This window comes from Pelobates fuscus, chromosome 10 (assembly GCF_036172605.1).
Source record: "Pelobates fuscus isolate aPelFus1 chromosome 10, aPelFus1.pri, whole genome shotgun sequence".
NCBI lineage: Eukaryota > Metazoa > Chordata > Amphibia > Anura > Pelobatidae > Pelobates > Pelobates fuscus.
The window spans coordinates 140256049-140271623 of NC_086326.1; the positions used below are offsets into that span (position 1 = coordinate 140256049).

At 40.8% G+C, this 15575-nt stretch overlaps 1 protein-coding gene across 1 annotated transcript; it reads left to right on the plus strand.

The window, feature by feature from the left end:
• Positions 1-3: 3 nt before the first annotated feature.
• Positions 4-7260, plus strand: LOC134574548 (gastrula zinc finger protein XlCGF66.1-like). The gene is made up of 5 exons (XM_063433669.1): positions 4-92; positions 2217-2332; positions 4829-4972; positions 5054-5177; positions 5306-7260. The coding sequence occupies exons 2-5, from the start codon at positions 2255-2257 to the stop codon at positions 6964-6966; spliced, it is 2007 nt and encodes a 668-aa protein (XP_063289739.1). The 5' UTR covers positions 4-92; positions 2217-2254; the 3' UTR covers positions 6967-7260.
• Positions 7261-15575: the final 8315 nt, after the last annotated feature.

A 15575-nucleotide genomic window follows, 5' to 3' on the forward strand; every position in this document is an offset into this window, starting at 1 on the left:
TAGCGGCCATTATTAATCTCTGCAAAACACATGATATCCAACAATATTAGATCGAAGGAGATTGGGGAGTGAGTGATACAACCATAACAGAGGTGGGAATCCTAGATTTATTACTTATATTTCTATAACTTAATTATATAGGTGGGAGCTGGTTTTATTCCCCCTGTTATTATATAGGTGGGAGCTGGTTTTATTCCCCCTGTTATTATATACAGATTATATAGGTGGGAGCTGGTTTTATTCTCCCTGTTATTATATACAGATTATATAGGTGGGAGCTGGTTTTATTCCTCCTGTTATTATATACAGATTATATAGGTGGGAGCTGGTTTTATTCCCCCTGTTATTATATACAGATTATATAGGTGGGAGCTGGTTTTATTCCTCCTGTTATTATATACAGATTATATAGGTGGGAGCTGGTTTTATTCCCCCTGTTATTATATACAGATTATATAGGTGGGAGCTGGTTTTATTCCCCTGTTATTATATACAGATTATATAGGTGGGAGCTTGTTTTATTCCCCCTGTTATTATATACAGATTATATAGGTGGGAGCTGGTTTTATTCCCCCTGTTATTATATACAGATTATATAGGTGGGAGCTGGTTTTATTCCCCCTGTTATTATATACAGATTATATAGGTGGGAGCTGATTTTATTCCCCCTGTTATTATATACAGATTATATAGGTGGGAGCTGGTTTGATTCCCCCTGTTATTATATACAGATTATATAGGTGGGAGCTGGTTTTATTCCCCCTGTTATTATATACAGATTATATAGGAGGGAGCTGGTTTTATCCCCCCTGTTATTATATACAGATTATATAGGTGGGAGATGGTTTTATTCCTCCTGTTATTATATACAGATTATATAGGTGGGAGCTGGTTTTATTCCTCCTGTTATTATATACAGATTATATAGGTGGGAGCTGGTTTTATTCCCCCTGTTATTATATACAGATTATATAGGTGGGAGCTGGTTTTATTCCCCCTGTTATTATATACAGATTATATAGGTGGGAGCTGGTTTTATTCCCCTGTTATTATATACAGATTATATAGGAGGGAGCTGGTTTTATTCACCCTGTTATTATATACAGATTATATTGGTGGGAGCTGGTTTTATCCCCCCTGTTATTATATACAGAATATATAGGTGGGAGCTGGTTTTATTCCCCCTGTTATTATATACAGATTATATAGGGGGAGCTGGTTTTATTCCCCCTGTTATTATATACAGATTATATAGGTGGGAGCGGGTTTTACTCCCCTGTTATTATATACAGATTATATAGGTGGAAGCTGATTTTATCCCCCCTGTTATTATATACAGATTATATAGGTGGGAGCTGGTTTTATTCCCCCTGTTATTATATACAGATTATATAGGTGGGAGCTGATTTTATTCCCCCTGTTATTATATACAGATTATATAGGTGGGAGCTGGTTTTATCCCCCCTGTTATTATATAGGAGGGAGCTAGTTTTATTTCCCTGTTATTATATACAGATTATATAGGTGGGAGCTGGTTTGATTCCCCCTGTTATTATATACAGATTATATAGGTGGGAGCTGGTTTTATTATTCCTGTTATTATATACAGATTATATAGGTGGGAGCTGGTTTTATTTCCCTGTTATTATATACAGATTATATAGGTGGGAGCTGGTTTTATTCACGTTATTATATACAGATTATATAGGTGGGAGCTGGTTTTATTCCCCCTGTTATTATATACAGATTATATAGGTGGGATCTGGTTTTATTCACGTTATTATATACAGATTATATAGAGCATTGAATGTTATGGAGCAGTGTTATTGGCATTTAGGGTTTGCTATATATATCCCAGTAATACAGATTGAAACAAGTTTTAGTGCCATTTTCTCACATATGTGATACCACTGACTATACTCACCAGAACAACTCTGTTAAGCTGTAGTTTTTCTAGTGACTGTATTGTCCCTTTAAACTTGCAGCCAAAAAGTTATTTTTTTTCACAAACATCTACTTATAATGATTCTGACATATCTATTTAAGTTGAAATATGTCTTATACATAAAATATTTAATTAGCAATATCTGTTATTTTTATTGCTAATATTACTGTTTTTTTTCTTGTTTTGTGTATGCTTATTGCAAATGACAAACAACCATTGCAGATTTACCACATCTCTTTCTTAATAATAATTTTATTGAATATAATTCCAGAGGAACTCAAGACATTTCACTAATTATCTGAAGATATTATGAACACACACAAGAATCTGATTATGGAGAGGATCCTGAATCTTACCCTGGAGATCATCTATCTGCTGACCGGAGAGGTGAGGCTTTTCTGGGAGTTTTACAAAAACAGTGGTGTGTGTCTCACATTTTTGAAAATATTTCATTATATATTTTCATGTGACAGCACTGAAGAAATTACATTCTGCTACAATGTAAAGTAGTAAGTGTACAGCCTGTATAACAGTGTACATTTGCTGTCCCCTCAAAATAACTCAACAAAAGTGAGTACACCCCTAAGTCGAAATGTCCAAATTGGGCCCAGTTAGCCATTTTCCCTCCCCGGTATCATGTTACTTATTTACCATTACATGTTTCGCCACTAGGGCTTTTTAAAATGGGATAAAATGACCAACCTGGCTAGTAGGTAGTAGACCCTACTAGCCAGGTTGTTAATTCTATCCCATTTGAAAAAGCCCTAGTAGCGAAACGCGTAATGGTAATATTGTTTGTGTATTTTATCTAATTAAAAGGTTTTTTGGTTACTACCCTGTGCCAATTATCTATTTTTTTTAAAAAAAAATTTATGCACAATTTGATGTTTTTATATTTTTACCTGGCTCTTACTTATTTTATCGTGTGACTACAAGTTTATCCGAGGTGGGGATCATACCACCAACGCTGATATCTTGTAAGTACGTTTCTATTCACGTTCATTTTATACCCTGTATACACCGAGAGCACTATCAGTTGTTTTTTATATACCCTTCTCCTGAGTGTTGGACACCACCCCTTCCAGAAGACTACTACCACATATCCCATAAGCGGGGATCATACCGCTGTACGCCCTCAAACCTGAGCTGGCTATAGCTCTTTCAAATGTGAGTTGATTATATATATTTTTTTCTCTTCACTCATATTGGTTTATACATTCTATATGATTGGTCTTCTTCACATTTTTGTTTTTCATACAAGGGGAACAATTGGCCTACTATAAGCACTGAGGATATCACATCTCCAAAAGCACCATAAAAGACCTCTATCTCTAGAGTGAAACTGAACTGTTGGAACTATTTATGCGTACAACTAATATCCTAATTATAACTCCTCATATTTGTACTTAATGTATATGTTTTTATCTCTCTGATGTTATAAGATACAGTGCATTGTATTATCTGCTGATACATTTTTAAGTACATTATATGTTATCATATTTGGCGCAGCTCTGCACTACTGTTTTCTGAGCTTGATAAAGATCCCTGAAGGGATCGAAACGTTGCTGTATCTGTCATGTTTTTCCAATAAATCTGCTGATGTGTGAAGACCTTGAGCGCCTGAACTACTTTGCTATTATATTATTGAAGGATATTGATCATATGAAGCCATTTATTATCACATAGTTGTTTGGCTCCTTTTTAAATCATAATGATAACAGAAATCACCCAAATGGCTCTTATCAAAAGTTTACATTCCCATGAATGTTTGGCCTTGTTACAGACACACAAGGAGACACACACACAGGTTAAAGTGGCAATTAAAGGTTAATTTCCCACACCTGTGGCTTTTTAAATTGCAATTGGTGTATGTGTATAGTCAATGAGTTTGTTAGCTCTCACGTGGATGCACTGAGCAGGCTAGATACTGAGCCATGGGGAGCAGAAAAGAACTGTCAAAAGACTTGCATAAGTAGGTAATGGGACTTTATAAAGATGGAAAAGCTTATAAAAAGTTATCCAAAGCCTTGAAAACACCACTGTTCAATCGCTTATTAAGAAGCGGAAAATACCATCCCCACTATGAAGCATGGTGGTGGCTCACTGATGTTTTGATGGTGTGTGTGCTCTAAAGGCATAGGGAATCTTGAGAAAATTGATGGCAAGACGAATGCAGCATGTTATCAGAAAGTACTGGCAGACAATTTGCATTCTTCTGCATGAAGGCTGCTCGTGGGACGCTCTTAGGCTTTCCAGCATGACAATGACCATAAGCACAAGGCCATGTTGACCTTCCAGTTTTTACAGCAGAAAAAGGTTAAGGTTCTGGAGTGGCCATCACTAACCTTAATATCATCAAGCCACTCTGGGGAGATCTCAAACATGCAGTTCATGCAAGACGACCAAAGACTTTGCATGACTTGGAGGCATATTGCCAAGATGAATGAACCTGCGAGAATTAGGGGCCTCGTAGACCACTATTACAAAAGACTGCACGCTGCCATTGATGCTAAAGGGGGCAATACGCAGTATTAAGAGCTGTGGGTATGCAGAATTTTTAACGGGTCATTTTATTTTTTTCTTTGTTGCCATGTTTGTTATAACCTATAGTTTAATATTATTCCCATCAGAAATAAAAGAAATGTGTTTTGTGTGCTCACTCATGTATTTTTTTTTTTTTTTATTATTATTTTTGTTTTTTAAAAGGGTACAAATATTACCAATTCTACAAGGGTATGTAAACTTTTGAGCACAACTGTGTTTGTGTGTGTGTGTGTGTGTATGTGTATGTGTGTGTGTGTATATATATATGTATAATTGTATTTGTGACCTATAATGATATTTATAAATGCATTATCCTTTGTATGTTTCATTTATTTCCAGGATTATATAATTTTAAAGAAACCTGAGGAGAGGGTAACACATAGCAGCAGTCCTTGTATGTCAGAAGGATCCGGCAACGAGCGGGACAATGAGCAGACGATGCCAAATATAACCAGCAAAATTGCCCACGTGCTTTCTGGAGAGGTGAGGCTGCTGGGAACGGGACATTATACAGTAAAACCAAGGGATGTGTCTGGATAGTGACTGTATTATTGTGTGTGTCAGGTTCCCATAAGGTGTGAGGATATCGCTGTCTATTTCTCCACGGAGGAGTGGGAGTATTTAGAAGAACACCAGGATCTTTATAAGGATATAATGATGGAAAATCACCTGCCCCTCAACTCAAAAGGTGCAAGGAATTTAAATCCCTTTCATGTTATTTGTATGTCCCTTAGTATTTCCTTTTGAGATATGTGTATATTGTATCATTTTATGGAACAACTAATAGCTCATTTTCTTTTTCTACTTTTCTTCTAGATAGATCCTTCTCTCCAAAGATTCCAAACACGCTTTGCAGCCCGATTTCTTCAGCTAAATGTTTCAGAAAAATTAGAAAGAATCGAAATGATACTGAAACAAAAGAACAGAGAATTCATAAGCCATTGAAGAGGCAAACTGATTATTTTCCTGATGTTGGCAAAGGATCAGATTCATGTCCAGCACAATACACTTTCACTAACACAAATAGAACCACCTCATGTCAGGAAGAAAATCTCCCAAATGTTGACATCCATGCAGTCACTGAGCACACACAGTCAAAATGTACATTTCCCTCTATTAAGGGTAAACATGTATTATGGGAAACAAGGAGTCTCGCAGATCTTCTTGATTTCACACCTGCAGGGCATACTTCTACCCTTAGTAAGGATAAACCGGCTTCCCAGGAGAAAGTAAGGATCACAGACATTGACATTTATACACCGAGGGAATGCATACAACCAGAATACACAGCTACTTATATTAAGAAGGAACATGACATCTTGGGAAAAGGGAATCTCACAGATGTTGATATTTATCCACAGAACAAACACAAACATAAACATAAGGAATATACGTCTACTCTTAAGGATGGATTTGTCTCATGTGATAAAGAAACTAACGCACACGTTGACAATAATACTTCCACAGATCAAATACAGACAGAATACACTAATGTTGTGGAACTTGCCTTGTGTGAAGAAGAATATATGACAGATTCGGACATGTGTACACAGAGAAATGCTCAAAGACAATACAGATCTACATACACAAACTCTTTCTCATATAGTGAAGGAAATTCCACTAACATTTGTACGTCCACAGAATATAAATCTACAGATATAAAAGAGGGATCGACATCATCATGTGAAAAGGGGAATCTAATAGGCACTGACATTTATTCTTCTGCAGAATATCCATCTATCCATATAAAAAAGGATTTAGCCTTCTCTGAAGACGTAAATCACACTGTCGTTAATATACACTGTGAACACACACAGATACAAAATACTTCTCATACAGGGGAGAAAATATCTTTATTCAAAGGAATAAATACAACCGACATTTATACACCCACGGAATCTTCAGAAAGCCATCATAGTATTGATAGTAAAGTAGGGTTGGTACAGAACAGTGCAAGGCAGGGTACATTTGAAAAATGTTTCCCATCTAGTCAAAAACTACACGCAGTAGCTGATAACTTATGTCATGTTGAAAATCTGTCTGTTCAAAATGAAGATCGAAATAGTCTGTATTGTCCTGAATGTGGAAAATCATTTACGTCTAAATCGGCACTTGTTAGACATTTAAAGATTCATAGTGGAGACACTACATTAAGATGTCCTGATTGTCGGAGATGCTTTAGAAGCAATTCGGATCTGTTAAAGCATCAGAGGATTCACACAGTGGCTAAAAATTGCTCGTGTTCAGTGTGTGGAAAATGTTACACTACAAACTCACATCTAGTTAGACATCAAAGGATTCACACGGGGGAAAGACCATATTTTTGCTCGGATTGTGGGAAATCTTTTGCCCACAATTCTGATTTTTACCGACATCAGAAAACTCACTCAGCGGAGAAACCATACTCATGTTCTGAATGTGGCAAATGTTTTGCTATTAAATCATATCTCGTTGCACATATAAAGACTCATACCTGAATTATCAGTTAAATAACAAGGAAAGATTTTTGTAAATTGACATATTTCGCATTGGGGACAAAGCCTGTAGGCAGTTTGAAGAAGCTGAGATACAGCCAGGTGAAATGATTTTGCTCCTTACATTTTGTAGGCATGGAATATAATGACATTCACCCGCACATGTAGATTATGGAGGAGTGAGCAACAGGTTCCTGTCTAAAGCGAATTACTGATGGACTACAATATGATCCACATATTTATATTGTGTGTATATATTATTATTTTATTAAATGTTATTTTCACTATTTTTACAAAGGTTGTCGGTGGTTCGGTTTTATTGTGTGCTTCATGCATTTTATAGCATGTCTGGATCAATATAAACCAGAGGTGTAACAATTTCATATATATCTTTTTGTATACACTTGCAACATGCAAGAGAGAGTGTAAAAAATCATACATTTGTGAGTGAAACAACAAGGTGCAAGAGACTACTGAGTACGGATAACAGCTCAAATAGTCTGCCTTTCGGTGGGTCCCCATTTTGCGCGTGTTCTAGTTATTACCAAGGAAGCATTATCTTTTAAGAAAATACCTCTTAAAAACAAAGCACTTAGTTTTTATATTTTCGTGTGTCTGTGTGTCTCTGTCTCAAACATGTAGATCCTGAAAATGAAAACCTGTATCCTAAATAGCTTTGATCTGTACATTTTGACAATGCAAAATATAAAGGGTAGAAAAAAAATGTGGAAACTGATAAGTATAGTTGTAAACTCAATATTAAAAGCATTGTGGAATGTATATGTTTAGCATTTATTTAGCACCAACATAATAAGCAATGTTACATTTATATAGTGGGGATATTTTAGCACTGTAACATCAAATCATTTTTAAAACAAAGAAATCACTTTATAACACACGTGCAGTTAAAAAGAATCCCCCTAAAAAGTATACCTCACACAAACCTTATATGAACAAACTAAAAAAAACCATATAAATATACCAAAAATGTAGATAGAAGAATGGTGTGATTACTAAATAATTTAGACAAGATATATAAGCAAAAAATACAACCTGAAAATCAAGATAAATAAATAATGTAACCAGGTGCTAAATCTAAAAACAAAAGGAAAATCTATATGGTGAAGTAAGTAATATTAGAACCAGAGGCCTATGGAGTTAGAGAACATACCAGATGGATAAATAGAGTAGGCCTGTCTCCCCCCTGGAGTGTATTCCAAGAGGGGTGGTATCTTATAATTTCGTCTCCTCAGATAAATATGGGGGGCGGGGGGAAAAGGCAAATAGTGCTATACGTTATATTAAAAAAAAACATGTTGGGGGGCGGAGCCTGACAGCCGAACAGAGCGGTCGCACAGTGGATAAGCTCCTGGATAAAACGCCTAAAATCGATTAAAAATACCGCAATTCTCTGCATACAGCCTGATTTCCAGCCCCAACAACAGGGATACACAATAGAGAACCAGCCGAACTGAAGCCCTGATCTATTCTGGCGACGGCATCCAGAGGTTGGACCTGAGGCCTACCTGCGGCCTACTCAGAGGACCTGGGGGAAACGGCCGATCCCCCGGCCAACAGAGGCCCTTTTAGCCGGAGGTCTACCTGGAACGCCTCCTCCCCCCCCCTGCCGGTGGGGGTTATCCCGGTAACTAAAGCAGACAGCCCAAACCAGAGATACGTCAAAGCCGACAGGCCATTGATACCCAGCATGGCGATGGCCGCAAGGGCACAAGCACCCGAGCCCTACCTGCTCCCGCTGGCGGTAAGGTTAGACCGATTACTGAGGGATTTCTGGGCCAAAATATACAGCCGCGGGGGCGCCCCAGCGGAGGTCAACCCGGCACCAGTCCCAAGAGACCCCACACAGAACCCTGCAATGCCGACAAGGGCTCTGAGAGGGACCTGGAAAGCGGGAAGATGGAGGCGGGGAACCCGAAGCAAGCTCCAGATCCCCAGCTACCGGCCACGGGTGAGTCACCCGAAGCATACACGGGGGCTCACCCGGGGACTTCACCCGCATCGCCCCCTCCTTAACCATACAATCCCGGCAGGGAGAGGACACCTAACCGGAGGGCCCCACACTTACGGACGGAACTCCCCCCGGAACAGCTCCACTCCAGATCCTTGGACCCACACGGGACTTACTGATACCCATCACCATAAAGCATTGAGAGAACCAGCAACTGACAGGTGCCGGCTCAACGCTCGCAGAGCAGGGACACTCGCTCCAACTATAACCCCAATGGCCACTACTGGAGGTTCGGGCACCAACACGACACTGCAAACAACAGGGGATGACCCACCAAGGGGGCTCACATGCCAACAAGCCTACGCGGAGTGGACGATCTGCACATACTGTGAGCCAGTCCCCACCAAAGCACAGAGCCATGGAGACAGCCTGGGAGAACCACTCTGCCCTGCAAATAGGTCTGGACTTAGCCTGCTGGCAACGGGCATAGGTTGAGAGGAAGAGATACAGGGGGACACAAGATACGCCAGTGCAATAGCATGTTGCTCCCTCTCATACACAGCACTGCAATCTAGCTAATACATGTGATTTAACCTATTGTTTATGCCTGTTCTAACAGGTCCCCTATGCCACCTGACCCCCCCAGCATTTAATATTCAGCTACCGAAACACCAGGTGGCTTCTTTCCCCTAGGCGATGCCTGTAACCATGTCTACCCGGCCTGTATCGTATGGTATTGTACTGTCTTAGCATATAATCTGAGGGTCAGAGTGGCTCTTACATGGTTGGTCAACTATTGCGACGTGCCGTGCCCAGCTATGTTGCCTTTCATGGTCCTAGATGTACCACCTAATCCTGTGTTACGGGCTTGCCCCCCTACCAGGCTTCACATGACTCTCAAGCATACGGGACACTTTAACTAACCAGACCAGTGGACGAGCTTTTACAGCTGCGCACGCCATGTCCCACACCACACTAGTGTCCACTCTTGTCAATCTCACACAAAAGCTAAATCTAGCCTGTATAACCCAGTATGTATATCAATCTATAGTAAACATCTATGCCTATCTAGCCTGACCACACAATGTTCCTCAAAACACAAAAAGCCTGCGTATTCATTGTATGTTTAATCTTCACATGTCGACCTCCAATAGGCACTTCTCTTATAAGCAATCTGACCTAGACATGTTTGTTTAACCTGTTCACTGTATACTTTAAAAATGTGCAGAATTATCGCTTGCCACGTACAGATTCAACTGTTTGTGTTACCACGCTTGTCGCTGCTGTCGTGGCACGGCAAGTTAAAATGTATTCTATTATTTGCACAACAAAAATAAAGAGTTTAAAAAAAAAAAAAAAAAAACATGTTGGGGGGCAGAGCCTAGCTGCTGAAGCAAACATTTGCATGAATCCTGAGTTCCGAGCTACATAGCCCTACAAAACCCCAATTATACCCCACTACTTGCCTTGGTTGAACTCTGAAGGGCCCTTTAGCTTGCCCAGGCCCTATGGGACGTAAAAACCAAAGAAGCCATAATCAGACAAGCCCTGGCTAAGAATGAAAATAAGGGATCTGTGGTGGCAGGCCCATGACGTTGTCGGACCCAAGATGGCGTCCCTCACGGTAGACTGTAACAATTTTTCTGACGGTCTGTCTTTTGGGACAGAAGAAGGGAACTTACCTGCCCTCATCCTGCAATCTCAATCCCGACATCAGAATGTGCACCGGTGACCACAGCAATCCTGAGGGACCTTTTATCAGACCTGCAAAAAAAATATATAGGCCTATGTGGCTACCCTGCATGGGGATCTGCAGGGCCTGACTACGCACACTGGAGCATACTTTCCTCATTGCAGATCTCATTAGCAAGCAGTCGAGGAACTGCAACAGCAAAACCAATCCTATGAGCAATGCTTTGCAGCCCAGGAGGATGACCAGCGCCAGAATCATTTTAAAATAAGGGGAGTCTCGGAAACAATCCAAGAAGCTGAACTGACACATTTTGTTAGGAGCCTACTAATGGCCCTGCTGACACCCAGATTTGGCAAAACAGTGGTAATCACTGGACTGTTCCCAGTACCTGACCAGCCAGAGCACCATCCACTGCCCTAAAAGACTTCATAGTCCAATCTCAAAGTGGCAAAGACAAAGCAGCAGTACTGAACACCATCAAGGGACAGTCACCTTATCCTTTTGAGGAGATGGATCTGACCTTTTATACAGAACTCTCTGACAGCACTATGGCATGGAGAAGCTTGTTAAGACCACTCACCTCCCTCCTGCAAATGCACAACACATGCTACTGATGGCACCTCTCCCATATACTGACAGTACTCCACGGGGATACAACACACACGATTCACAGAGCAAGGCTTTTCTGCAAAGTCTGAGACTTACACCTGACTCTCTGGGTCCATAGGATCTGAATATAGCGTTCAAGAAACTGCACAACTGGGATCCGGCTGGAGCAACCATGCTCGTGCCAAGATCATCCACACCGGACTCTTACGCCTTAGCCAGAACCGGAACAATGGAGAGGATATACTTTTTAGGGTATTGTTGTTTTAATATAATAGGGCAGTAGCCCCTATCCCCCTCAGACTGCATGGGCTTTAGCCATATACCCCCTCCCCCAGCCTGGAGGTGATATAGGTTAGGAGCATGCTTATTCTCCAGTCTAGGATGGGCTAAGGTACATAGTACCTAAATATGCACAAATGGTGCACACTCAATAAGCTTATACAGGCTCGCTATTATGCTCCTCTACTTATTTTTTTATTTTTCTGTTTTGTTTTATTCTGCTTTTTAATCCATTTGAATGTGTTTTTTATTTTTTTACACATATTTTGCAAACTGTTTGATGTATATATATTTAAATGAAAATATAGGGTGATGGTGAAGCGCTATATTTGAATAAAATGTAGGAAATGGAGATAATATTAGAGATGAGTGAATATACCTGAATAAAAATCTTTTCTTGCAACCTTAACCTTGATATAAGATTCCTTAAAAGTATAAACACAAAAAATATATCATAGTATAAAACTGTAAAATACACAGTAAAATATATACATAAGATTATTCCCACTCACACTTTCTAGAGCCAAAAGATCTTTTATACTATGATATATTTTTTGTGTTTATACTTTTAAGGAATCTTATATCAAGGTTAAGGTTGCAAGAAAAGATTTTTATTCAGGTATATTCACTCATCTCTAATATTATCTCCATTTCCTACATTTTATTCAAATATAGCGCTTCACCATCACCCTATATTTTCATCCCTTTGTCTTAAAGATAAGATTTTGGTGTTATAGCAGCTTAAATTGTATTATATTATATCCAATTGGTATATATGAATTTTGGTTTTTCACATTAGCGCTGGTACACCCACCCGTTTCGATATATATTTAAATGTTGCTACTTCTAAGCCACTTCACGTTCTTAAGTTCACATATTATAAAACCCACAGCATGACAATTGTTGCTGATATGATCGTGAAATACTAAGATGTTTATCAATTATTTATTTCAGTATTCAGCTATGTCAAGCTCATGTCTAACTGTGGCAAAAATGAAAAGTTTTTTAAAATTAATTAATTAATTAATTCAAGATTGCACTTAGAGACATAAAGGAAAGGCACGCTTAACTCCAGTTCAAAGGGAAAGTTTCCAATCTGGTTGTTCCTCTCAAGAGAATAAAGTGTAAATCACAATGAAATAAATAACATGACCGAATAAAAACAAATAAAGTCCAAAGGTAGCAACAGCAGCAATCCACCGCATTTCGTCCAATAGGATGTGTGGTTTTCAGTCCTCGTCCTGGTTTAAAGGGGGCTTCAAGAAATGCTATAAGTGCCAGGAATACAAAGCTGTATTCCTGGCATTAGCTCTCCCCATGCCTCCTCCCTCCTCTGGGAATAAAGGGTTAAAAATCCTTTATTTACTCACCTGATCCCAGTACTGATGTCCCTCAGCGCTGGGTTAATGCTCCGCCCCCTCCTACGTCTCGCAATGAGCGAGTGCTAATGTGCTTGTGCAACAAGTGCCGCGCGCACATTAGTCCTCCCCATAGGAAAGCATTGAATAAATGTTTTCCTGTAGGGAAAAATCTGACGCTGGATGTCCTCATGCAGGGCCTGAGGGCGTCCAGCATCACAGACCGGACCAATGGTCCATTTCGATTCAAGAAGCCACTGGAGGCAGACTTAGTGCTGCAATGTAAACATTGCAGTTTCTCTGGAACTACAATGTTTTACATTGCAGCACTAAGTGCAAAAGGGACACTGTACCCAGACCATTTCAAAGAGCTGAAGTGGTCTGTGTGACAGGCCACTGCCACTATGTACCATGTCCACTGAGTATTTTGTGTATTTTGCTTGCTCCCTGTTCGGGAGAGCTCATATGAACGGAAACCACCCTGATTCCCCATTTAGAACGTTCTGAAACAGGAAATCATTCATGAATGCTCCCCTGGGTGGCCGCCGGTTCATATAACCGACCGCCCCCCAGTGAAAGCATTTGTTTCCCCAACGAGCCTGCCGCATGGTTTCAGTTCCCCGTGTCGGGGATCAACCTACCTGCTCCTAATGGAGCTATAATCACTATTTCCCCTACCCGGGAGCTACGAAGCCAGGCTCGTGGCTGCTTGAGAGCGCTCTCTCCGGGGCTGCCTGAGTGGAGATTACTGCTGGAGAGAGGCGGAATCCCTGGAGATGTGAGTCGGCTACACAGCCACAGGGGTCCTGCTGACCGCCTGAAAGTCTAGGCCGACCAATGGGAGAAGGAGCGCCCATTCAAACTGGGTTTGTGCTATTCTGCTTGGTGGGCACGAGTGAGCGCTGATTGGCCGCTGTGGGTTGCAGGCGATCAATCAGAAAAGGAGCGCCCCTTCAAATAGGGTTTCGCGCCCTTTCTCCTAAATGGGCGGCGAAACCCCTCTCCTCCCCGAGCACCAATTGGTGCAACTGGGTTTCACACCCTTTCTCATGAGTGGGCGAGCGAAACCCCTCTCCTCCCCGAGTGCCGATTGGCGCAAATTGGTTTTGCGCCTTTCAGCTGGTTGGTTGTTGCTTACTTTAGGTGCCAAGTTTGAATTCACCAGACTAAACCAAGCAACTCCATGGAACTAATTTTTGGGATGCTTGAGCCCCAGACTTTAGACGATGATTCCTCAGGCTCTATAGATCCAATAGCCCTGCTATTCACAGGGATTCTAGATGGGACCCGGAGCCATCCAGTGATATGTGTAACCTCTTCCCTTCCCGGGGCACAGAGTCCCTACGTGTTCCCCCATATATGTAAGGTGTTTTAATGTGTGTACCTGTATGTGCTGTTGGTATCTCCCAGAGCGGGAGATGGCTATCTGTAACCCAGCCCCCTCCTGCATGGGATTGTGTTGTACTGGATGGAGACCCCCTGTGGGGGTCTGGGCATAAAAGCTATGTGTCCCCAATAAAGATTGTTAGAGTTTGTACCTCCAGAACTGTGTCTCATTTAGTTACTGGAGGGAAGGGAGATTAAACCCCTGTGTCTGCTGTTCCAGCTTGCAGGGGATGCAGCGGGCAGAGTCCTTGTAAGGACTAAGAGAGCTAGTTCCCTATCCATTTCCCAATTACAGCTAGGTAGCAGCCCTTTGGTGGAGGTACCCAGCCGGAGCTCTGCTATAGTCTGGGTGCCTATAGTGTCCTTTTAATGGCGGTTTTCAGCTGATTCTGATCTGTGGTGTGCATTCCACTGTGGACTGCAATGACGACATCCAGCTTCTACAAAATGGCGTATGTTTTTCCGTTCCCGCAGTCTTTCATGCCGAGCAACGAGAGTGATTCCATCTCCTAACACAGAATCAGCACTCGCACACGGGCTAAGTGTGGCACTGAAAAACACTCCCAGGAACAAACATCAAATCCAAACGTTCCTGGCCGGCAGTACTGTCCTATACATATAACACAAAGCAATAGACATGAAAAGGAATCTCTATGGTGGGATATCTGCAAATATGGGGACAACATAAATGACTGAGAAAATGGTAACGCTAAAATGACAAAATGAAAATATAATGAAAAAATGAAATAAAAAAAATATATATATAGAATGGAAATGAGGAAGCGTAGTAGAATTAACGTAAAATGAATATGCAAAAAAAAGAAAAGTAATGCATGAAATAATATACACGCACGAAAAAATTATAATAAAGATTATTTTATTGTTCTCAGATACAAGGTACAAGGTTAATGTTGATAATGTCACAATACTTTGGGTTTAATAACATTTGACCAAATCTTTATATATCATGTTGGGCACATATCTAGCTGTAAGTGTCCCTTACTGTAGTCACATGTTGACAATAATTATCTCCTACAATGGGGCACCTTACTGGAAATACTTGGGATTAAAAGGGTTAAAATACAGAGTCCTACAAAGGGTTATTGGAGACACAGATGGCATTAGCCAATAACTGTTCTACCCAGGAGAGTTTCCTCTAACTAGCCAGTGGTGGCCATGTATTGTCCCTTTGCTGTGAAGCTTGGCTGGTCCTACAGAGTCCCAGTGACCATAGATGCCAGGAGTGGCTAGACAGTACCAAACACCATAGAGCTGAGCGATGGCCCCGGTATGGGAAGGAGGCGGCGGCCATGTTTGA